This window comes from Mustelus asterias, chromosome 1, assembly GCF_964213995.1.
Source record: "Mustelus asterias chromosome 1, sMusAst1.hap1.1, whole genome shotgun sequence".
Classification (NCBI taxonomy): domain Eukaryota; kingdom Metazoa; phylum Chordata; class Chondrichthyes; order Carcharhiniformes; family Triakidae; genus Mustelus; species Mustelus asterias.
In genome coordinates this window covers 39,069,383-39,095,642 of record NC_135801.1, presented here as the reverse complement: position 1 = coordinate 39,095,642, position 26,260 = coordinate 39,069,383, and the positions used below count along the sequence as shown (strand labels likewise).

Below are 26,260 nucleotides of genomic sequence, written 5' to 3'. Positions count from 1 at the left end.
ATGTTAATGAGGGTGTAAGCTCCTTACCCCACATGGTCTGTTTTAATGGGGTTCATGGGCATAACATTTTCTAATAAAGCAAGACTATCCATTGATGGGGACAGTTAAGTCTGCATTCAGAACTACATACAGTGGGGGGATTCTTCAAAACATTCATTCCTTCCCAATCAACAACATCTCCTGGTAATTCCATGCCTTTCTTGTAACTAATAGTCACAGGATTCATCAGACCAGGGGCAAATTCTAAGCTTCCTGTGGGATTAGGTGCCTCCGGAAAAGGAGGTGGGAGTCCCCAGTCAATGCCACATGCAAAATGAGCATTCTTTTCCAGATACAATCCACAACCCAATCCATAAACACCATCTCCCTCAGACTCAACTGTCCCAAATATAGACAACATCCCTATCTGCATTGACAACTGAGATTTTAATTGATTAATCTCCTGCTAGAACTTGGAGTAATCAGAACTTTGATTCTTTTCACTAACTTGATATACTTTAAACTGACTCTAGACAATATATTTACCTCATTGTCTTGTTCCTGCTTATCTACTTTTCCACAAAATTACTTATTTTCTTCTAACTTCTCAACTAACTCTCATAATTTCGAACTCATCTTTTAACTTCATTTTCTCTGACTTCTCACTCTGTAACTCTTCTAAACTAATGATCACACTAACTTTACTCAGTTTCAACAAACATTTTCCTTTATCTCTGCTTCTCTCATTAAAACATCTCTGACTCACGGATCCCAGATCCAAAAACTCACTGTAGTATTCTACCCATTTCTCCAGGCGTAGTCCCAGGGGAACAAGAAGTGACTGAAAAGGTACAGTGCCTGCTAATTTACCAATCAGTCCCTCTAAGTCAGTTGGTATCAAGGATATGATGAACACCCCCTCTCTACTCCAGAGTTAGGTTTGAGCCTTGCCTCATGGTCGACAATAGAGTTCACCCTTCCCCTTGATTAACCTTACTTCAAAGTCTTACTTCTAGATTAACTAAGGAAGGAAGACAGGCGCTTAGCCCAGGAACAATGCTCACACTAAAAAAATTAATTCCTACTCCCCCTACGCCTGGCATATCAGGAACGTGAATCAATCCACCCCCCAAAATACTACTGAAAGATAGGTCTTTAATCCCACTCACGGCCGGCTATAGGGTTACCACCTCCTCTGTTTAAACTAGTTCTGTTGTAGTTTCGTCACATTAAATGAAATGCCTGGATCACTTTTAACCACTTAACAAATAAAAGGTTCAATCTTGGGGTAACAGTAGTTGCCTCTTATCGAGTACCGTCTGGGATGCCATTCTGTTATGTGTCTTTAATTTAAACACTTTCCAAGCATTCCAGTTTAATGAGACAAACAAGAACAGTAATTCAATTATTTATTTAACACTTCTAGTGCCAACTCAAACACAAACAGTTGCAACTCATTAACTCTTTAGAACATAGAACATAGAAAAGCTACAGCACAAACAGGCCCTTCGGCCCACAAGTTGCGCCGAACATCTCCCTACCTACTAGGCTTACCTATAACCCTCTATCTTACTAACTTCCATGAACTTATCCAAAAGTCTCTTAAAAGACCCTATCGAATCCACCTCCACCACCACTACTAGCAGCCGATTCCACGCACCCACCACCCTCTGAGTGAAAAACTTACCCTTAACATCTCCTCTGTACCTACTCCCCAGCACCCTAAACCTGTGACCTCTTGCGGCAACCATTACAGCCCTGGGTAAAAGCCTCTGAGAATGCACTCTATCAATACCCCTCAACATCTTATACACCTCTATCAGATCACCTTTACTGAACTTTAACTCTAACTGAACATCAACTTTCAACTGAACTTTCCTTAGATCATCCCAATACTTCTGCCCTAGGGATCCCGGTCCCATCTCAGTATTGGAACAAGATTCTGCCCATAGGGCCCACCCTTTCTTCTTAATATATTCCCTGATTCTTTTTTCCCATATGGGACACTTCTCTGTCTCTATACTGTTTCCTGCCATTCTATATTTAACGACGAGGGATAGGGAGTCGATCGGACTGTGGGTACGACTTTGGGCTATGTTCTGGTCCTACTCCCTCTGGGTTCTAATACAAACCTACAGAGTTTACCCTACCCTCCTTGTTAGTAACAATACATGCACAATACACAATTTCCCGTAAGCAGTTATTTGTCCAATAAGGAGTTTACACCTGTCAGCTCTGAGTTTTAAATAACCGTTCAATATAAATTCTGCGGGGTTCGATATCGGAGCAACAAAGTTACTTCTTATCGAGCCCACCCAGGGACGCCAACTGTTGCCTCTTATCTGCCGCACAGTCTGTTTTAACCCGAATACGGTGAACAAATAACTACGAGTAGACGTCTTATTAGTACAACCAATAATCAATAATCACCCACTCAACCAACGATAAGTTATCTTACAGGAAAATACTAAAGTTCAAATCCAATGCAAGACCTTGACTTAACTTTGCGTGACTGGCAAGTACCCAAGCAGATATTGGCCTTTATCTGTGCGCTGGTCTCGGTAGTCGTCTGCATAGTCTGGTCCTTTGGTCTGGTCTGGCACTCTGGCTCTGGTCTTCCTTCCTTTTCAGGTGTGGCGGCTCTCCTCCTGCTGGTCGGCGCTGGCGATGTTCACCGTTGTTGTAGCTCGTTCGTGGGGTCAGAGAAAGAGAGAGAGAGCGAGAGAGAGAGAGAGAGAGAGCGAGAGAGAGAGCGAGAGAGAGACCAAGAGAGAGAGAGAGAAAGCGAGAGAAAGAGAGAGCTTCTTCTGTTGTGCAGCAGCTTTTATCCCTCCCTGGTTTCGTGTCCTTTTGGGTGGTCTCCTTATTCTTGTCAATCACCCTGATCGATAAGAGTCCAATCAGGTGCTGCCACACCGATTTCTGGGTGTGTACCCAACGGCCATGCCTGTAGGTGCTGGAGGCAATCAAACAAAATCACAAAAATCACAAAATCAAACTTGATTTTGTGTCTCTGTGCCCTGTTTGAGAGCAGATTTCTACTCCATCTGACAAAGGAGCAGCGCTCCGAAAGCTAATGGTATTTGCTACCAAATAAACCTGTTGGACTTTAACCTGGTGTTGTTAAAACTCTTACTGTGTTTACCCCAGTCCAACGCCGGCATCTCCACATCAAGGTTTTCAGGCCAGGAGCGGGAACAGATGCTGGTGCCAGCCAGCGAGCTCCTTTCCAATGATGCTCCTGGTGCTGACCATTTTAGACTGGGTGGGTTCGGAACTGGCTCCGCTGTTCATCCACATGTGGTATGTGCTGACTAGGCAGAGGTGATAGCTTAGGTGTCTGGAGGTGAGCCCCAAGGCTGCCCTATACAGGCTCTCCCATCCCTCACACTTGTGACTTGGCTGTGAGATCTACCATTTAATTCAGATTTTCAATATGTTGGTGAGAGGATGACTCAATTTTCAAGCACATTCCCTATTCCTCAGCATCATAGCCTGCTGCTCATCTATAGCCAGAGCCAAGCATCTATAGTTCACCCCCCACCTTCCCAATTAGGTGGAGATCTCAGTGTAAATCCAAATGAGTGACTGTTTCCTCCTGCAGGAGGATTTGGAACCTGGGAATCAATGCCAATGCTTGTTTCCCACTGATGAAAGGAAAATCCAACCTTCTCCAAGAAGCTTATCAATTTGTTTAAACACCTCATCTTCAATGACATCACTTTTAAACATTCTGGGGCTATTTTACCATTGTGCCCTGCCCGGCCGATGGGCGGAGTGAGCCGGTAAGGTTGTGAGAGAGCCAAAAAATCAGATTCACACCCAATTTCTCTCCTCTGATGACCTTACCGGCACCAGATATCTGGCGAGGTCAGTCTTGCACCCATTTCATGTTGAATAAATTATTTAAATTTAATTTACAGATCCTTAATATGTGATTAGCAAGCTCGGAACACTATCTTCTGGGCTCACCTGCCTCTGTGGCCTCTCCATGAGAGGTTCGCTCTGACAAAAATGACAGCTGGTCCCCAGTAATGTGGGCCAATCATGATGGCCTCATTGGTAGAACAAGAGGCCATTGAGGAACCCTAGGGTGGTCGGGGGAAAGGCAGGGTGTCCCTTTGCGCAGTGCCAGCCAGGCACCCTGGCACTGCGCACTGAACACCCTAGCACTGTCCACCAGGCGCCCTGGTACTGCCCACCAGGCACCAGGCAGTGCCAAGGGATGGGGCCTTTTGGGGGCCGGGCATACTGCGGGCCGGTTGGTTGCGGGGGAAGTTGTGATCGGTATGAGTAGGCAGGGGGGCCCCGTTGCCACTTTACATACGATCAGTGGGGGAGTGAGTGGGGAGCGATCACTCTGGGTGGCGGGGAGGACAGGGATGATATTTCCAGGCAGGATAGGGCTCGCAACCTGCTGTGGACCCCAGTGATAGCTGGGGGTGGGGAGGGGGCTGGTTCTAGGCTGGTTGGAGCAGCAGAGGCCTCACAGGTCTCTCAGACTGGTCACACCTCTGCTGGTTGCCATTATGTATGTGTAGCCACAGAGGTCTGCACATGCGCAATGGCGCCCTCTGCTGCTACAGCAAGTTTGCTGGTGCGTTAAGCTCCTCCCCTTCACCCCCAGGCGAGGATTGGTTTAGCCCATTTTTTCCTGCACTAAGCGAATAGGATACTGGATTGGAACTTGTCCAAAAAACAGGTCAGGAACTTTCCCATTTTCAAGCTCATCCTGGACTTGGAATTCTTTTGGTAAGATTCTCTCCTCTGTATTCAATGGATCCAAGTCTTGTCTCTGTAAACTGTACTTCTAATTGAACATTTTCTGTCACTGTTATCATTGTGCTACATGTGTGCTGCCCTCCTCCAGATGAATAAGGGTTACTGGAGAACTAACCCTCAAAAAAGTTTCAATCACATGAGAAAATTTGCAAATTAACACGAATAAAGAATATTTTTAAAACCTCTTTGTTGAGTAAATCACTCCACTTGCCTGTGCAGGTCACTCCAACATCCTGTGTGTGTGTGCAGTTATCCCCCACCTGTGCGTTGGCAGAGCATTGATCGAGGGAAATCTCTCTCCCATTACACCTCACATTTTCCAACCAGATTTTCCCAGTCCCTTCTCCATAGGGGGTATTTTGTGTTACTGACAGGGCTGGCCCACAATTTAACACTCTGCAGACCACGCTCGCGGCATTAACATCCCAGCCATTTGCACAGACAGTCCCCCAGCTAGAGTTACGATAGACCTCAACTCTCCCGGAACACATGTTGGAACCATTCACCAGACGTATGGGCACTGGACCTGGAATACAGATGGACTCACGGTTACATTGAAACAGGAGGAGGCCAGTCAACTGTTTGTATTATTACTGTCATTCAATTAGATTATGACAAATATTTTACACAGCAAAGATGTATGAAATGCAAAATACTGGAAATCTGAAATAAAAACAGAAAATGCGAGAAATACTCAGCAGGTCAGGTAGCATCTCTGAAGAGAGGAAAAGCAGAGTTAGTGCCAAGCCAATCACCTTTCATCAGAATTGGGAAATGTTAGAAAGTTTTTCAGCAAGTAAATTGGTTGATAATGAAAAAGCAATTTCCGGACTCTTCCCATCTTCCCTTAACCACGGACATCGAATCTTTCCACTTTTTGATTCCCCAATAAAATGGTCTGATGGCTCTCCATTTCTTCCTTGAGACCCAAACAGTTTCCATCGTCACCACCCTTTTCAGCTGGCTGGACTTCTTCTCACCTTGAACAACATCTCCTTTAACTCAACTCACTTACTTCACATTAATGGCGTTGCTATTAAGAATCACAGAATCCTTGTCTTTTTGTGGATAAACATTCTTTGTCAAGTCCTACATTGGCCTTCTTCCTCACCCCCTTTTCTGCTACATTGCTGACTGTATCAGGTCTGTTTCCTGCTCTTGCCCTGAACTGGAACATTTCATCAATTGTGGTTTTCAAGTTTCATCCTTCTCTCAGGTTCACATAGTCGAACTCTAACTCCTTCTTTACCCAACTTCTCTGTCTCCATTTCTTGGGATAGGCTATCAGCCAATTTCCATTAAAAGTCTTCTGAAGCCTACAACCAGCTTGACTACACTTTGTTACATCCTGCTTCCTGCAAGGCTACAGTTCTATACTCAGTTTCTCCGTCTCCATCACGTAGGATTTGATGATACAACTTTCGAAATCAGCACTTCTGAAAATGACCCCACCCCCCACCCTGGCTGTCAGGACTCCACCATTTCCTGCATTTCCCCTCCCTCCCAGAACCATGAGACGTTTCCCCTTGTTCTCACCTTCCACCACACCAGCTTCCATATTCAGTGGATCATCCTCTGGCTTTTCAGCCATTACCAAGCACAACTTCTCTTTCCTACCTTTTTCATACTTCAAAGGGACTGCCCTCTCCATAATACCATGGTGTACTTGAGCTCGAGGAACAGCAACTCACTTTCTAATTCGGTACGTTACACACTTTCACTCAACACTGGGTTCAACAAATTCTGTTCCCATTTTGTTTCCTATATCTTTGGAAGGTTCAGTTTTATCTTGATTTTTCACTTGCTTTTGCTTTTAGATGGCAAAATGTTTCTGCCATTCACATCTCCTTTGGACATCTTTTGTTTTTGTCCTTCTTTATACATTTCCATTCCTTTCAACCTTACACCTATTTCCAATCGGTTCCTAGAATCATCGATATTTGGGTGGGGGGGGGGGCGGGTGGGGGAAGAACTCCAGGGCATGGACGCACGCACGCACACACACATAAAGACTGCGTTAAATGTCCTTACCTGAGCAGGTAACTCCAGCTTCCTTCCTATGACTGCAGTTATTCCCCACCCATAGTTTGGCAGTGCACTGGTCGAGAGTAGACTCTGTCCCATCACAGCTCACATCATATGGCCAGATAGCCTCAGTCCCCTCTCCATAGAAGGCAGCTCGATCTGCTGACAGGGCTGTCCCACAGTTCAAAATGCTGCAGACTACATTCGCTGCATTTACATCCCAGCCATTGTCACAGACGCTTCCCCAGATGGAGTTACGATAGACCTCAACTCTCCCGGAGCACATGTTGCTACCATTCACCAGACGTACTGGAACTGGACCTGGAATAGAAATGGGAACACTGTTAAACTGGTCTGGGACTATATGGACTTTCTTCCACGAGAGCCTTCAGCTGGACATCGTCGCTTCGTTTCAGTCTGCTCCCACTTGATTTAGCACAGAGAACATTTAATAACATAGAACAGCAGGAGGACATTCAGCTCCGTGGGCGGGATTTTCCGGCTGCGTCTCGCCCCAAAACCAGTAAATCCCGCCCGAGATCAACAAATCTTTGCATGGTTGGCTTGCCACCCACTACAATTCCCATGGCGGGAAGGACAGGAAAACTCCCCCCTTCAAGTCTGTACTGCCCTTCAACTAGAAATGGCTGATATGTGTCTTAACTCATCCACCCACCTTGCTAGAACATAGAACATAGAAAAAATACAGCACAAACTGGCCCTTTGGCCCACAAGTTGCGCCAGCCATGTCCCTACCTACCTAGGCTTATATATACGCTTACCTATAACCCTCAATCCTATTCAGTCCCATGTACTCATCCAGAAGTCTCTTAAAATACCCTATCAAGTTTGCCTCCACTGCCACTGACGGCAGCCGATTCCACTCACCCACCCTCTGAGTGAAAAACTTACCCCTGACATCTCCTCTGTACCTACTCCCCGGCACCTTATACCTGCGTCCTCTCGTAGCAGCCATTTCAGCCCTGGGAAAAAGCCTCCAAGAATCCACCCAATCTATACCTCTCAACATCTTGTACACCTCTATCAGGTCACCTCTCATCCTTCGTCTCTCCAAGGAGAAAAGACCGAGCTCCCTCAACCTATCCTCACAGAATAGTCACTGTAACATTGACTATCCTAAACCATCAAAACTCTCATTGCTCTAATTTTGAACTTTCCAACTGATTCCCAGAATCAACAATTTTTTGGGGAGAGAGCTGGAGATTTCTATTATCCTACGGGTGAGGAAGTGCTTCCTGCCATTAGCCCTCAATGCTAGGCTCTAATTTAAAGATTACGTCCACTTGTTCTAAATTTTTCTCACCATAGGAAATAATTTAACTGGGCAGGATTTTCAGGTCAGGGTTGGGAGTGGAGGTGAATGGTGTTGGAAACATTGGTGCTAGCCAGCATGATGTTGTCCCAATGATGTTCCTGATACCACCCATTTTAGACCGGGTGGGTTCAGGAGTGGTTGGACTGCTCACCTCTATAGGACTTGTAGATGATTAGGCTCATTAATTCCAAGTAAAGGAAGCTGACTGGAATTTTCCAGTTGGTCTTCAGTTTCCCATGCTGGCAGTGAATGGTTTAGCAGCCTGGAGGTTGGCCCCCAATAAATCCTTTTGAGATTCTCCCCTCTCCCACAGTGCTGGTCTACCTGCAAGATTATCCTTTATTTGAAACTTTCAGACAATTGGAGAAAAGGTTGCTTCATTCTTGAAGGGCCTTCCCTATTACATCGCAAACATTGTAGCCTACAGCTTCTCCAGAACTGGTAGATCTCTGAATGGGTCTCCAGCTTCCAGTTGTCATCTGTCATCCCTCCATGCTAATTAAGTGGGCAGCTCAATGAAAATCCCAATGAGTAACCGTTTCCTCCCAAGGCAGGATTAGAATCAGTTCCGACTTCTGGTTCATACTGTGGGAGAGAAAATCCAGTCTTCTCTATTTACCTTTTCAAATACTTTAAGCACCTCAAACATTTCAATGAGGTGACTCTAAAAGTTCCGTATTCAGTGAACTCCAAGCCTCATCTCTGTAAACTGCAGTTGTAATTGAATACTCCTGTCCCAATGTCATTCTGCAGAATCTGTGCTGCACCCCCTTCAAGGTCAATTGGATATTTGAACAAGTAACCCAGGTACCAGGGCTAATAACCCAGAAATGGAAGCTTCAATACACTCGTGAAACTTACAAACACACAAATAAGGAGTATATTAAAAAATCTTCGCCAAGCAAAGCACTCCTCTTACCTGAACAGGTCACTCCAATATCCTCCGTGTGTGTGCACTTATCCCCCACCTGTGGGTTGGCAGAGCAATGATCGAGGGAAATCTCTCTCCCATCACACCTCACATTTTCCAACCAGATGTCCCCAGTCCCCTCTCCATAGGATGTATTTTGTGTTGCTGGCAAGGCTGACCCACAATTCAACACTCTGCAGACCACACTTGCAGCTTTAAGATCCCAGCCATTTGCACAGATAGTTCCCCATCTGGAGTTACGATAGACCTCAACTCTCCCGGAACACATATTAGGACCATTTACCAGACGTGTGGGCACTGGACCTGAAACAGAGATGTGTATATGTTTAAAGTGATCTGTGATTCACTAAACATTCAATGGAGTCATCAGCGGGACATTTCTGTCCAGGTGTCTATCCCCTATCAATATGGTTTACTACAGAGAACATTGATGAGCTCAGGAATGGGAAGTCCATCTACCTGACTTGGTTCCATCACCCTTAATATCTTTACGCAACCAAAAAAACAAAATATTGTAGATGGTGAAAAACTGAAATAAAAACAGATAATGAAGGAAATTCTCAGCAGGTCTGGCAACAACTGCCAAGAGAGTAACAGAATTAATGTTACAATCCAATCACCTTTCATTAAAACTGGGAAAAGTTGGGAAAAGGAAGACATATTAGAAGAGCTGGTATGGAAGCTTGCAGCATCAATTCCCCTGGTGAGAATAGAAAAAGTACGATTTCCAGACCGTATCTATCTTCTCTTCACCATAGACAGATTTCCCTAACAGAATGGTTAGAGGGTCTCCATTTCTTCCATGAATGGAGGCCCAAAGGATTTCCATCGACCCCACCCTCTTCAGCTTGACTGACAGTGCCTGATAGTGCCAGGGATACTGTTTGATTCCGGCTTGGATCATTGTCTGTGCAGAATCTGCATGTTCTCCTCGTGTCTGCATGGGTTTCCTCCGGGTGCTCCGGGTTCCTCCCACAGTCCGAATGACATACTGGTTGAGTGCATTGGCCATTCTAAATTCTCCCTCAGTGTACCTGAACAGGTGTTGCAATGTGGCGACTTGGGGATTTTCACAGTAACTTCATTGCAATGTTAATGGAAGCCTACATGTGACACGAATGAACAAACTTTAAACACTTTTGAGCAAGGAGACCAGACACCAAGGGTGGAAAGGCAGAACCAAGGGCCAATTGTCTAGAGTTCTGGGGTAGTAATCCAGAGCCCTCTGACAGAAATGTAGAATGGCTTATTAATTCAGATATTTAGATACTAATCCATGACACTAGACTAGTAATTCAGAACCCTCAGGTAGAAATGTTGAAACTGGGCTACTAATCCTAACATTTGATAGCAATCCAGAACCCTGGACTAGTATTCCAGAACCCTGGGCTGATAATTTAAATGATGTGGAGATGCCGGCGTTGGACTGGGGTGAACACAGTAAGACGTCTCACACATCTCGTTAACTTGTGTTTAATGCTCCCTCCACCCACATTGTCTGTACCTTTAAGACCTGGCTAGCTGTAGGGATTCGCATTCTAATTAGTATTCTGTAACTTGATTTTGTGTCTCTGTGCACTGTTTGAGAGCACATTTCCACTCCATCTGACGAAGGAGCAGCTCTCCGAAAGCTTATGGTATTTGCCACCAAATAAACCTGTTGGACTTTAACCTGGTGTTGTGAGACTTCTTACTAATAATTGAAGACACTGGCATAGTAATCCAGTCCACTGGGATAGAAATGCAGAAGCCTAGGCTACCAGTACACACACTGGGTTGGTAATCTCAAACTGTGGGATAGCAATCCACACACTGGGTAATCCAGAACATTGTGTGAGTAATCAAACACCTGGGATACAAATCCAGAATCCTTGGCTAATAATTCCAAATAAGTGTTAGGTCACTGAGCTGGTAATACAGAGGTGAGGGCTGCAACGCCAAAGGACTGAGTGCTAATCCAGACAGCTGGGTGCTAACCTGGGTCCAAAAAAAAGTGCTTCAATTCCACAAAGTCATCTTGCACAATAACACACAAACAAGGAATAACATAAATGTGCTGACCTGAGCAGGTAACTCCAGCATCCTGGCTGTGTGTGCAGTTAGTTCCCATCCATGGATTGGCAATGCACTGATCAAGGGTAGACTCTGTCCCAGCACAGCTCACGTTATATGACCAAATCACTCCAGTTCCCACTCCATAGGTGGTGCCTTGATCTGCTGACAGGGCTGTTCCACAGTTCAACACACTGCAGACTACATTCGCTGCTTTTACATCCCAACCATTGTCACAGACAGTCCCCCAGACAGAGTTACGATAGACCTCAACTCTCCCGGAGCACATGTTGCTACCATTCACCAGCTTTATGGGTACTGGACCTGCAATAGAGATGAGAACAACGTTAAACTGGTCTGGGACTACATGGATTTTCACAAGAGATTTCAGCTGGATACTGTATTTCAGGTATCAGCCTCCTCCCAATCTAAACAGAAGAACAGGAGGAGGGCATTCAGCCACTCAAGTCTGAACTGCTTTTCAATTAGGTTATTGCTGATCTATATCTTAACTCTATCCACCCATTTGCATGCATTTAAATTGACTTAATGGGCTGCATGCCCAAGTTTACTGGCACTTCCCCCTTTACCAACACGTTCGCCCATCCAGAATCGGTGCGAAACAGACATGCTCCATAGAACTCCAATCCAGGTGCTCCAGTTAGTGAGGAGGTAGGTACCTAGCATCCAACACCTCTCTGCTCGAGATCGGTGGGGACTGGGGGGTGGAAGAAGGTGCGTCTGCTGCCACTCTGTCTGAGATCAGTGGAGGGAAAGGAGGGATACACTGCCACTCTGTCTGAGATCAGTGGAGGAGTCCGCTGCCACTCTGCCTGAAATTGGTAGGGGGGAAGGGGGTCTAGATGGCGGGGTGGGTGGGGGGATAAGGGGGTCAGTAATGAGGGGGTGGGGCAATGACTGTGGGGGCCATGGGGGCGGCATTATTCGGCCTGAGAGGGATGTGGCAGGGGAGCAGCATTCTATTTTTTTTTCTGCGCACGCGCAGCTGGAGGCTCCGATTGGAGCTGCAGTGTTTCGGGCCCGTTCAGCCCCACTCAGGCTTGTGCAGCGTGATTCGGAATCGCTGATATTTTTGCAGGTAGAGTGCGTATGGAGGCACCTGAGAACAGGTCTAAAAATCGGATCTGAAATACTCGCAGCACTTAGAATCAAAATGGTAAAATTGGGCGCATAGAGTCATACAATACAATACAGCCCATCGAGTCTGCATTGACAAATCTACACTAAATCTACGGTGTTCCCACTTTCCAGTACTTGGCACATAGCTGTGAATATTATGACATTTCAAGTGCTCATCCACATAATTTCTAAAGGCTGTTATGTTTCCCGCCTCCATTATCCACCCAGGCAGTGAATTCCAGACTCCTACCACTCTCTGGGTAAAAGAAATCTTGCCTCAGATCTCCTCTAAATCTCCTGCGCCTCACCTTTAAATAACGCCCCTTGTTATTGACCCTTCAATTAAGGGGACCAACTGCTTCCTATCCACCCTGTCCATACTCCTCATAATCTTATACACCTCATCAGGACCTCCCTCAGCCTTCTGTGCTCTAAAGAAAGCAAGCGGAGCACATTGAGCCTCTCTTCATACCTCAAATACTCCATCCCAGGCAACATCCTGGTGAATCTCCTCTGTAGCCTTTCCAAGTGGGGGTGAGTTAATAGGTTGTAATGAACAAAGCATCGTAGCTGTGAGGGACAGCTCGGTGGATAGGATATTGGTATGTAGATAGGCTGGAAAATTGGGCGGGGATCCTGGATTCAGGATTCAATCCTGGACCGGGGAGCGGCGCGGGCTTGGAGGGCCGAAGGGCCTGTTCCTGTGCTGTATTGTTCTTTGTTCTTTGTTCAATGCACTCACACCCTTCCTATAGTGAGATGATCAGAACTGCACACAATACTGCAGCCGTGGCCGAACTAAAGTTTTGTGCAACTCCAAGATAACTTCCCTGCTCTTATAATCTATGTCACGACTGATAAACAAAAGTGTCCTGTTTGCTTCTTAACTATCTTCTTAACCTTTCCTTCTGTCTTCAGGAGCCTGTGGCCCAGATCACTTTCATTCTGTGAGCTTCTATGGAACCATAGAATCGCTATAGTGCAAAAAGAGGCCATCCGGCACAGAGTTTGCACCGACTCTCCAAAAGGGCATCCCACCCAGGCCCTCCCCTCCTCCATATCCCTGTAATCCAGTGCATTTACCATGGCTAATCCACTCAACCTACACATCGTTGGACTATGGGAGGAATCCCTTGCAGACACGGGGAGAACATGAAAACTCCACATACAAAGTCACCCAAGGTTGAAATCGAACCCGCATCCCTGGCACTGTGAGGCAGCAGGGCTAACCACTATGCCACCATTCCACCCATTCCTCGTGTCCTGCCATTCATTTACTTGTCTTGTTACTGCATCCAAAGTGCATCACCTCACACTTTTCAGGGTTAACTCCATCTCCCACCCGATATGCCCATCTGACCAACCCGTCTATGTCTTCTTGCAACCTAAGACCTTATTCCTCACTATTAACTACCCTGCTAATCTTTGTGTCAAAGGGACTGGAGTATAAAAGTGTTCCAATCGTATAGGGTGTTGGTGAGACCACACCTGGAGTAGTGTGTCCAGTTTTGGTCTCCTTATTTGGGGAAGGATGTGGTGGCATTGGAGACAGTTCAAAGGATGTTTATCAAAATGATTTGGGAGATGAAAGGGTTGATGGATGAGGAGAGATTAAACAGTTTGGGCTTGTACTCGCTGGAGTTTAGAAGGATGAGAGGGGATTTGTTCGAGGAATATAAAATTTTAAAAGGGATTGATAAAGTAAATGTAGACCAAATGTTTCCTCTTATAGGGCAATCTGGAACATGAGGTCACAGGTATAGGTTGAGAGGTTGTAGATTTAAAACTGAGATGAGGAGAAACTACTGCTCGCAGAGGGTGGTGAACTCGATGCCCCATAGCACGGTGGAGTCTGAATCATTGAATGATTTCAAGAAGGAGATAGATATATTTCTCATTAAAAAAAGTATGAAGCGATATGTGGAACAGGTGGGAGGTGGATTTGAGACCAGGGAGAGATCAGCCATGATCTGATTGAATGGCGGAGCAGGCCGAAGGGCTGAATGTGCCTCCTTCTGTTCCTAATTACCATGTTTCTATGTTCCTATATGTCATCCATAAACTTAATTATCAGCCGCCGACACATCCTATATATATAATATATATATATATATAGAAATCGTGAACAATATGGGACCTAGTACTGATCCCTGTGGTACGTCACTGGACACTGGCCTCTAGTCACACAAACAGCCTTCTACCATCACCCTCTGTCCCCTACCACTAAACCAGTTTCAGATTTGTCTTGCCAAGTTAGCCTGGATTCCATGTGCTTTTACTTCTTTATCAGTCTCTCTTGTGGCACATTGTCAAAGCCTTTGCTGAAAACAATATAAATTTCATTAGTTACACTACCCTCATCTACACACCTAGCCACCTTCTCAAACAATTCAATCAAATTCATTCGGCATGATCTCACTGACAAAGCCACACTGACTACCCCTAATCAAACCTTGCCTTTCCAAGTGGAGATAATTTTTTTCTGCAGAATTTTGAATAATAGCTTCCCTATCACTTAGGTGAGACTCACTGGTCAGTAATTCCCTGATTAGCTAAAGTTTACAAAAACGTTGGTGAGAAAGTGCCTCCATTTTGAAACGTCTTCCCTATTACTTAGCATTCATCATAACCTGCTGTTCCTCTAGAGCTCTGCAATGTTTGTATGCAATATATGTTAGGGGTTATGCAACCCTTTTAAATATATAACAAAAGTTCAAAGGTCTCTGAGAGCTCTCCAGCTTCAATTGTTCGCCCACCATCCTCCATGCTAATGAGGTAAAGTTTATTTTTTAGTCACAAGTAGGCTTACATTCATACTGCAATCAAATTACTGTGAAAATCGCCACACTCCGGCGCCTGTTCGGGTACACTGAGGGAGAATTTAGCATGGCCAATTCACCTAATCTGCACATCTTTGGACTGTGGGAGGAAACCGGAGCACCAGACATGGGGAGAATGTGCAAACTTCACACAAACAGTGACCCAAGCCTGGAACTGTGTGAGGCAGCAGTGCTAACCGTGAATATCTCAATGAGTGACCATTTCCTCTCAAAGGATTCAAAACCTGGCACCATTGACAAATTCCGTTTCGCACTGTTGGAGGGAAAACCCAGCTTTCCCGATAAACCATTGTAAATCCTTAAACCATCTTCAATGAGGTCACTGTTTAACATTCTGTATTCAGTGGATTCCGAACGTCAGCTCTGTAAACTGTACTTGTAATTGAACACTTCCTGTTCCCGGCATCATTCAGCTCAATCTGTGCTGCGCCCCCTCCAAGGTCAAAGAGTTTTTGGACAAATAAGCCAAATGCCTCAGCTAATAGCCCAGGAAATGGAGTTTACAAACAAACACACATAAGGAACATGTTATCAACTCTAAGTAAGTAAATCACTCCACTCACCTGAACAGGCCACTCCAATATCCTTCCTGTGGGTGCAGCTATTCCCCACCTGTGGATTGGCAGAGCACTGATCAAGAGAAAGCTCTCTCCTGTCACAGCTCACATTTACCAACCAGATGTTCCCAGTCCCCTCCCCATAGATGGTATTTTCTGTTCCTGACAGGGCTGATCCGCAGTTCAACATTCTGCAGACCACACTTGTTGTGTTAACATCCCAACCAGTTGCGCAGACTGTTCCCCAGCTGGAGATACGATAGACCTCAACTCTTCCGGAGCACATGTTAGAACCGTTCACAAGACGTATGGGCACTGGACCTGGAATAGACATGGTTACACAGTTAAAATGGGCAGGGATTATCTGAACTTCTAATGGAGTCACTGTCAGTACATTGTAGCCCAGGTGCCAGTCTCCAAGCAATATGGTTTAGCACAGAGAAAATACAAGATCTGAGGGACAGGAGGAGGCCAGTCATCCCCTCGTGTCACCACTGTCATTCAATTAGAACATGATTAAACGCTATCTTAACTCGATCTATCTGATTTGGTTCCATTATCCTGCATATCTTTACACAACAAAAATGTATCAAAAGCAAAATACTGTGGATTCTGGAAATCTGAGATAAAAACAGAAAATGCACAAAATACTCAGCAGGTCAGACACCATCTCTGTAGAGAGAAACAGAGGCCAGGATTTTCCTGCATCGCTGTGGCAGGACCAGCCAAAATTCCATTGACTTTCAGCAGGACTGGAAGATCCCAGCCTGAGTCAATGCTACAAGTTGATGATCTTACGGTTTCTCGCTGCTCCAGATCGTGCCGGCACTGTTTTGCATCAAAATCACCTTTCCACCCTTAAATAACATTAGTAGTCTCGGACGCTGACATCCAGGCTCACTTGCACTTACCTGCTCACCAGTCGAGGTCATCACTGGCGAGAATCACTACTGGTCTCCATTGGTGCAGACCAGACATGATGGCCTCGCCGGTGGGACCCGAGGTCATTGCAGCCCCCGGGGGTTGGGGACAGGGCCGGGCAATGTCCCTTTGGCAGTGTTAGCCTGGCAGTGCTTGCATGGCACCCTCTAACTGTCCACCTGGCACCCTGGCACTGCCCACCAGGCAGCCTAGTAGTCCCGGGGCGGCAGGGCCTGAGGGGGTTGGGGAGATGGCATTGCAGGGGAACTCAGCAGTGAGGGAGGACGGGAACCAACTCTGCAGAGGTAGTGATCAGTGGGGGTGGGGGTTACTTGTAAAAGGGTCGATCAGGGAGGGAAAGGCACTCTGCAAAGTGGGCAGTTGGGGAGGGAAGGGAACTCTACAAAGGGGGCGATTGGTTGATGGGAAGAGGGGAGACCAGCACAGGGAGCAATCAGCTGGGGAGGGGGGTGGAAAGAGTCCCAATGTCTGTGGCTGGGGAGGGTGGTAGTTCTTGTTGGCAAAACAGGGCTGGGAAGAGGTGCAAACGGATTTTTGGCCGTGCATGCTATCTTCCCGGCTCACCACGCTGATCAACCAGCGAGTTCCATAGAATCCCAACAGTACAGGAGGCCATTCGGCCCATCAAGTCTGTACTGACCACAATCCCACCCAGGCCCTATTCCCGTAACTACACATTTACCCCCTGACATTAGGGTCAATTTAGCATGGCCAATCCACCTAACCTGCACATCTTTGGACTGTGGGAGGGAACCGGAGCACCTGGAGGAAACCCACGCAGACACGGGGAGAACATGCAAACTCGGCACAGATAGTGACCCGAGGCCCGAATTGAACCCGGGTCCCTGATGCTGTGAGGCAGCAATACTAACCACTGTGCCACCGTGCTGCCTAGTTGCGCTGGCAATATTGCGGCCATCTTGTTTTAGGGCAGTGAATCGTGTAAGAATGGAAGAAGAACAATTTCCTGATCCTTCTGTCTTCTCTTCACTCTAGTCATTACTAGCCAGTGAAAATATCACCGTGCCACTGCCTCCCCCTATGAACAGTGTTGCTATGGGTACCCAAAAGAATCTCAGCTATGCATGTCTTTATATTGGATATATGCAACGTACTTTGTTCCAGTCCCACATAGGCCTCTTCCAGCATCTCTTTTTTTGGGACATTGATAACTGTATCAGGGCTATTTACTTTCTCTGTCTTGAACTGGGACATTTCATTAAATTTGTTTCCAATTTTTATCCTTAGAACTATGACAGGGTTCCCCTTGTCCTCTGCTTCCACAATTCCTATTCTCTTCCCGTATCTAATGGTGCACTAAGGCAGACTCCTGTCTGTTTCCACTGCTAGTAATTCGAGGAACAGGTTACGAGACTGTCACCAGTGGCTTACACCTTGAGGGGTGCCACTACACATCAAGTGTGGCTGACCAGGAATCTCTCCTGCTCTTACCACATTCCACTGGCATGATAGGAAGGATTTACATACTCAACCTGTTTGACTGCATTATGTACAGAGTTTCCTTGGCCATCAAGTCCTGGTGGGACTCAAACACGAACTTCCTGGCTCAGAGGCAGGGACGCTAACCATTGTACCACAAGACCTCATTGACATCTTCCACAATACTAGCCTCCATATTCAATGGACCATTATCTGCCTTTTCTACCAAAACCAAATACATCCTCACTTCCTGCCCATTTTCAGCATTCAAAAGGGACCGTTCCATCTCTGGCCACAGGAGAGGTCATGATGTGGAGATGCCGGCATTGGACTGGGGTAAACACAGTAAGAAGTTTAACAATGAGATGTAAAATTGCATCTGGAAACTGGCAGTTGTTGGCGCTGAGTACTGAGGCAGTTGCAGCAATGCCATCATCGTGGGGGATGCTGGTGTAGAGTGCCGAGACATCCATTGTGACGAGGAGTGCTCCTGGTTCAACTGCTCCATGTGCGCCAACAACTGCCAGTTTCCAGATGCAATTTTACATCTCATCCGCTTCATCCTGGACCACAATATCTTCACCTTCAACAACCAGTTCTTCATCCAGACACACGGGACAGCCATGGGGACCAAATTCGCACCTCAATATGCCAACATCTTCATGCCCAGGTTCGAACAAGACTTCTTCACCGCACGGGACCTTCAACCGATGCTATACACTAGATACATCGATGACATTTTCTTCCTTTGGACTCATGGTGAACAATTACTGAAACAACTCTATGATGACATCAACAAGTTCCATCCCACCATCAGACTCACCATAGACTACTCTCCGGAATCGGTTGCATTCTTGGACACACGCATCTCCATTAAGGACGGGCACCTCAGCACCTCACTGTACCGCAAGCCCACGGATAACCTCACGATGCTCCACTTCTCCAGCTTCCACCCTAAACACGTTAAAGAAGCCATCCCCTACGGACAAGCCCTCCGTATACACAGGATCTGCTCGGATGAGGAGGATCACAACAGACACCTCCTGTCGCTGAAAGATGCCCTCATAAGAACAGGATATAGCGCTCGACTCATTGATCAACAGTTCCAACGCGCCACAGCGAAAAACCGCACCGACCTCCTCAGAAGACAAACACGGGACACAGTGGACAGAGTACCCTTCGTCGTCCAGTACTTCCCCGGAGGGGAGAAGCTACGGCATCTCCTCCGGAGCCTTCAACATGTCATTGATGAAGACGAACATCTCGCCAAGGCCATCCCCACACCCCCACTTCTTGCCTTCAAACAACCGCACAACCTCAAACCGACCATTGTCCGCAGCAAACCACCCAGCCTTCAGGAGAACAGTGACCACGACACCACACAACCCTGCCACAGCAACCTCTGCAAGACATGCCGGATCATCGACACACATGCCATCATCTCACGTGAGAACACCATCCACCAGGTACACGGTACATACTCTTGCGACTCGGCCAACGTTGTCTACCTGATACGCTGCAGGAAAGGATGTCCCGAGGCATGGTACATTGGGGAACCATGCAGACGCTGCGACAACGGATGAATGAACACCGCTCGACAATCACCAGGCAAGATTGTTCTCTTCCTGTTGGGAGCACTTCAGCGGTCACAGGCATTCGGCCTCTGATATTCGGGTAAGCGTTCTCCAAGGCGGCCTTCGCGACACACGACAGCGCAGAGTCGCTGAGCAGAAACTGATAGCCAAGTTCCGCACACACGAGGACGGCCTCAACCGGGATATTGGGTTCATGTCACACTATCTGTAACCCCACAGTTGCCTGGACCTGCAGAGTTTCACTGGCTGTCTTGTCTGGAGACAATGCACATCTTTTTAGCCTGTCATGATGCTCTCTCTACTCACATTGTTTTGTTTCTTAAAGACTTGATTCGCTGTAAGTATTCGCATTCCAACCATTATTCTGTAAATTGAGTCTGTGTCTTTATATGCCCTGTTTGTGAACAGAATTCCCACTCACCTGAAGAAGGGGCTTGGAGCTCCAAAAGCTTGTGTGGCTTTTGCTACCAAATAAACCTGTTGGACTTTAACCTGGTGTTGTTAAACTTCTTACAGGAGAAGTGCCAGAGGACTGGAAGACAACTAACGTGGTACTATTATTCAACAAGGGAAGCAGGGACAAACCAGGTAATTACAGACCAGTGAGTCTAACATTAGTGGTAGGGAAATAATCGGAAAAAAAATCTGTGGGAATTAATCAGCAATTGGAGAGGCAAATGGCTTTGTCAGAGAGAGATCATATCTAACAAATTTGATTGAATGTTTTGAGGAGGTGACTTGGTGTGTAGATGAGGGCAGTGCAGTTGATGCAACCATTCGGACTTCAGTAAAGCTTTTGACAATGTCCCACACATGGGAGACTGATTAAGAAGGTAAGAGTCCATGGGATCCAGGGTATTTGGCAAACTAATCCCAATTGACTTAGGGGTAGGAGGGAGAAGGTGATGGTCAAAGGATGCTTTTGTGACTGGAAACCTGTGTCCAGTGGTGTACCATAGAGATCAGTGCTGGGTTCCTTGCTGTTTGTAGCGTACATTGATGATCTAGATCTGAATGCAGGGGTATCATAGAATCATACAGAGCAAAAGAGGCCCATGGGCCATCAATCCATACCGACACATCAGAAACACCTGAACTCCCACCTAATCCCACCTGCCAGCACTTGGCCCATAGCCCTGAAAGTTATGATGCGTGAAGTGTTCATCCGGGTACTTTTTAAGGGATGTGAGGCAACCCGCCTCCACCAGCCTCTGGGTAAAACGTTTTCCTCACAACCCCTCAAAACCTCCTGCCCCTCATCTTGAACCTATGTCCCTTCATGACTGACCCTTCAATGAAGGAGATCAGCTGCTCTCTATCCACTCTGTCCATATCTCTCATAACCTTGTACACCTCGATCTGGTCGACCCTCAGTCTTCTCTACTCCAACGAAAACAACCCAAGCCTAGCCAACCTCTCTTCATAACTTAAATGTTCCATCCCAGGCAGTATCCTGGTAAATCTCCTCTGCTCCCACTCCAGTGCAATCACATCCTTCCAATAATGTGGTGACCAGAATAACAAATAACGTTGCAGATTACATGAAAATTGGTGGTGTAGTAAATACCGAGGAGGAAACACTTGGATTACAGGATAATATATACGGATGGACTGGTCAAATGGGCAGAATAGTGGTAAATGGAACTTAACCCTGAAAAGTGTGAGGTATGCATTTTGGGAGAACTAACAAGGTAAGAGAATACACAATGAACGGAAGGACATCAAGAAGTACAAAGGACCAGAGGGACCATGCGGGTACATGCCCAAAGATCCCTGAAGGCAGTAGAACAGGTAGGTAATGTAGTTAAGAAGGCATATGGGATACTTGCCTTTATTAGCCAAGGCATAGAATATAAGAGCAGGGTGGTTATGGTGGAGCTGTATAAACTGCTGGTTAGGCAACAGCTAAAGTACTGTGTGCAGCTCTGGTCACCACACTACAGGAAGGATTTCATTGCACTGGAAAGGGTGCAGAGGAGATTCATTAGGATGTTGTCTCATAGAAATCATCATAGAAACCCTACAGTGCAGAAGGAGGCCATTCGGCCCATCGAGTCTGCACCGACCACAATCCCACCCAGGCCCTACCCCCACATATTTTACCCGCTAATCCCTCTAACCTACGCATCTCAGGGGCAATTTTAACCTGGCCAATTAACCTAACCCGCACATCTTTGGACTGTGGGAGGAAACCGGAGCACCTGGAGGAAACCCACGCAAACACGAGGAGAATGTGCAAACTCCACACAGACAGTGACCCAAGCCGGGAATCGAACTCGGGACCCTGGAGCTGTGAAGCAGCAGTGCTAACCACTGTGCTACCGTGCCATCTCGGATGGAGTATTTCAGCTATGAAGAGAGGCTGGATAGGCTCAGGTTCTTTTCCTTGGAGCAGAGATTGCTGAGGGGGTAGCTGACAGAGGTGTACAAAATTATGAGAGACATCGATAGGAAGAAACTTTTCATCTTATTAGAGGTTCAATAACCAGGGGCATATATTTAAGGTAAGGAGGGAACAGGAGATTTAAAGGGGATTTGAGTAAAAACCTTTTCATCCACAGGGTGGTGGGAACCTGGAACTCGTTGCCTGAAAGGGTGGTAGAGGCAGAAACCCTCACAATATTTAAGAAGCATTTAGATGAGCATTTGAAACACCACAGCATACAAGGCTCTGGACCAAGTGCTGGAAAATGGGAATTGTGGCTAGCACAGGCACGATAGGCTGAGAGGTCTCTTTCAGTGCTGTAAAACTTTGACTCCACTATATCATGTTCTACTCCTCAATTACTACCAACAACCTTCTTCCATGATGGTACCTTTCCACGTAAGCTCAAGAAACCGAACCTTACCTGTTATAACCTTTCAGACTCAACACTGGGTTCAACAAATTCTTATCAGAAACCCTGCATTTTATTTCCTGCATCTTTGTAGGGTTCAGTTTTATGCTCGTTTTTCTCTTACTTCTGTTTTCAGATTGCAATTGTTCATGTTTCTGCCATTCACACTTCCTCTCGGCACATTTTTTGCTTTTTGTCCTTTTATCATTTCCACTCTCTTTGACTATGCACCAATTTCCAATTGGTCCCTGGCATCATCAATTATTTTGGGGGAAGAATTCCAGATTTCTACTCCCCTTTGTGTGAAGAAGTCATTCCTGACATCACCTCTGAAGGACCTGACGCTTATTTTAAATTTATGGTGTCTTGTTCTGTATTCTCTTCCCAGATGAAATAGTTTCTCTTTGTTACCTTATCAAATCCTTCAAACATCTCAAATATTTTATTTTCGACATTTAACAGAATACAAGCCAGGTTGCTGCAATCTGTCTTCATCTTTTAACTCACAGTGGTTAGCACTGCTGCGGGTTTGGTTGAAGCCTTGGATGACTATCTGTGTGGGTTTCCTCCAGGTGCTCCATTTTCCTTCCACAGTCCAAAGATGTGCAGGGTAGGTGGATTGGCCATGGTAAATTGCCCCTTAGCGATTCAAGATGTGTAGGTTAGGGGCAATTAGCGAGATAACTGTGCCGGATAGGGCCGGGGGAGTGGTGGTGGGCCTGGGTAAGATGCTCTGCTGGAGAGTCAGTGCAGACCCGATGGGCCAAATAGCCTCCTTCTGCACTGTCGGGATTGTATGGTTCTATGGTTTAGTCCCCTGTATCATACTGATGAACGTGTGCTACATTCCTCAAAGGTCAATGTACATTATTGGACAAGGAGAGATTGAATAGGTTGGGACTTTATTCCCTGGAGCGTAAAAGATTGAGGGGAGATTTGATAGAGGTGTATAAGATTTTGATGGGTATAGATAGAGTGAATGCAAGCAGGCTTTTTCCGCTGAGGCTAGGGGAGAAAAAAACCAGAGGGCATGGGTTAAGGGTGAAAGGAGAAAAGTTTAAAGGGAATATTAGGGGGGGCTTCTTCACGCAGAGAGTGGTGGGAGTGTGGAATGAGCTGCCGGATAAAGTGGTAAATGCGGGGTCACTTTTAACATTTAAGAAAAACTTGGACGGGTTCATGGATGAGAGGGGTGTGGAGGGATATGGTCCAAGTGCAGGTCAGTGGGACTAGGCATAAAATGGTTCGGCACAGACAAGAAGGGCCAAAAGGCCTGTTTCTGAGCTGTAATTTTCTATGGTTCTATGGAGACCAGTGGCCTGTGCTAGCAATCCAGCAGCCTGGACTGCAGTAATCCAGAGACCTGGACTGGTAACTCAGACATAAAACAAGAGCTTCAATTCCACTAGGTCAGCTTGTAAACTACCACACACACAAAGAACATGCTAAAGGCACTAACCTGAACAGATAACTCCAGCATCCCAGCTGTGTGTGCAGTTATTCTCCACCCATGGTTTGGCAGAGCACTGGTCGAGGGCATACTCTGTCCCATCACAGCTCACATTATGAGGCCAGATGACCCCATTCCCCTCTTCATAGTAGGCGTCTCTTGTTGCTGACAGGGCCGTGCCACAGTTTAACACTTTGCAAACCACGTTTGCAGCTTTTACATCCCAGCCATCATCACAGATGGTTCCCCAGATCGAATTACGATAGACTTCAACTCTCCCAGAGCACATGTTAGTACCATTCACTAGCCGTATGGGTACAGGACCTAGAGATGGAAATATGGTTAAATTGTTTTGTGTCACCTTGACTCACACTGCTGTCATTAACACGACATTTGAGCCCAAGTGGCAGACTCTTAGCAAAGAGATCACTTAAGTACAGGAATAGGCCTTTAAGCCCCTCAAGTCTTCCCAACAATCAATTGGATCGGTGAAGACCTTCATCTTAACTCCAACTATCTGCTCTGTTCCACAAACCTTAACTGCCATTCCCAACAAAAATGTTTAATCTTCGATTTGCAAATTCCAATTGATCCAAAGCATCGAAAGATTTTTGGGAGAAAGAGTTCCAGATTTCACTCCCCTCTGTAAAGATATGCTTCCTGACATCCCTCCAGAGCTGCATCACTCTAAGGTTCAGTCCCTTGTTCTACAGATTCTCTCACCAGTGGAAATTGATTCTTTCTATCTCCTCCATTAAATCCTTTAAATCCAATTAGATCCCCCTTAATTTTCTATATTCAACTCAATGTAAGCCATGTTTCTGCAATCTGTCTGAATAATTTAACTCTTTCAGATCCCAGTATTTTGCTGATGAATCTGTGCAGGATCTGCCCCAAGATCAACACATTTTATTGAACAAATAACTGATGGATTTGTAACCCAGAGGAAGGGCAGATAATCCACAGTCCTGGCAGGGATTGTGGAAAAAAACAAGGCCTCCGATCCAACTAGTTTGTGAACCAGTACACCCAAAGACCACATTAAATGCAAAGCAGAGAACTCCTCCGCCCTCACAGGAACAACAAAGCCTCCACCCACAACAGAGCACTCACCCAAGCAGAGAAGGCTCCCCCCCCCGACTCATCTAAGCAAGGAAGCTTGTCGCTGATGCTGGCAAGGGACCATTTCCACCTCACCAAGAATGGAGCACTGTCCTATGAACCCCACTCATCCGAGCAGAAAACTACACTCACCTGAACAGGTAACTCCAGCATCTTGTCTGTGTGTGCAGTTAGTTCCCAACCATGGCTTGGCAGTGCACTGATCAAGGGAAGACTCTGTCCCATCACAGCTCACATTATGAGACCAGATGATTCCAATACCCTCTCCAAAGGACGCATCTCTTTCTATTGACAGGGCTATCCCACAGTTTAACACTCTGCAAACCACGCTCGCTGTTTTAACATCCCAGCCATTGTCACAAACGGTCCCCCAGATGGAGTTACGATAAACTTCAACTCTCCCGGAACACATGTTGCTACCATTCACCAGCCGTACAGGTATTGGTCCTGGAATACAGATGAGAACTTGTTTGGACTGGTCTCGGATTAACTAGATTCATTAACTGGACACTTTAGCCCAGGTATCAGTCTCCTACCAATAGCACAGATAATAATATAATCATATATTAATATATATATGTGTAATATATTACACATATAATCAACCCAATCAGGTCTTTTACGTTGATTAAAAAGCCTAAAGAAAGGCGTTTCCTTGAAGTGGTCCATGAGCTAAGAATTTGTGTACATGTGTTTGTCACCCTCTTTTTTAATTTGAGTATTTCAATATAAACATAACCTAGCAGGCAAAGCTTTATTCTTAAACAAGTTAATGGTAAGTTTATTGCTAAACTATTGCTGAAAATTGCAGAAAAGTGACAAATTTATTAAAAATACAGATACAAAGTTTAAAATGCAGATAAAGATGGAGAATAATTATAAAAGTGAAATTCTTTGAAGATATTGAGTGAAATCTTACTGAAAAATGGCAGAATGTTGTTTCCAGTGAGAAAACCAGTGTGTTTCTCTCCAGAATCCACCAAATGGTTTTCTCTCCAGATCTTACGACACTGCCGAAAAAAATCAATGGGGCAGGTTCTGCAGCGTCATACAGGGGGGCAGGGTAACAACACGCCGGCAAAACCCGGCTGCTCAGTTATCAGGGTGTCCCGATCAGAACCTGAGGAAACCTCCTCTCCCCCCACAACCCACCCAAGGAAGTCTCGGGAGCTCCCTTCGCCACCCCCAATTAGAGATGGCACCTCTCTGGATTCCTTTTTCAATAGATTATT

The 26,260-nt window shown here is 46.0% G+C and overlaps 1 protein-coding gene across 1 annotated transcript in view; it reads right to left on the bottom strand.

Annotated features, from left to right (window-relative positions):
• The window catches only part of LOC144506271 (scavenger receptor cysteine-rich type 1 protein M130-like), an 89,078-nt gene that overhangs the window by 18,706 nt on the left and 44,112 nt on the right, over positions 1 to 26,260 (bottom strand). Inside the window, exons 6-10 of the mRNA XM_078232184.1 lie at positions 23,916 to 24,230; positions 15,649 to 15,963; positions 11,115 to 11,429; positions 6,793 to 7,107; positions 6,298 to 6,426 (exon numbers count right to left, since the gene is read on the bottom strand). Of these exons, the coding sequence (XP_078088310.1) occupies positions 6,298 to 6,426; positions 6,793 to 7,107; positions 11,115 to 11,429; positions 15,649 to 15,963; positions 23,916 to 24,230 (1,389 nt within the window). The remainder of the gene's footprint in view (positions 1 to 6,297; positions 6,427 to 6,792; positions 7,108 to 11,114; positions 11,430 to 15,648; positions 15,964 to 23,915; positions 24,231 to 26,260) is intronic.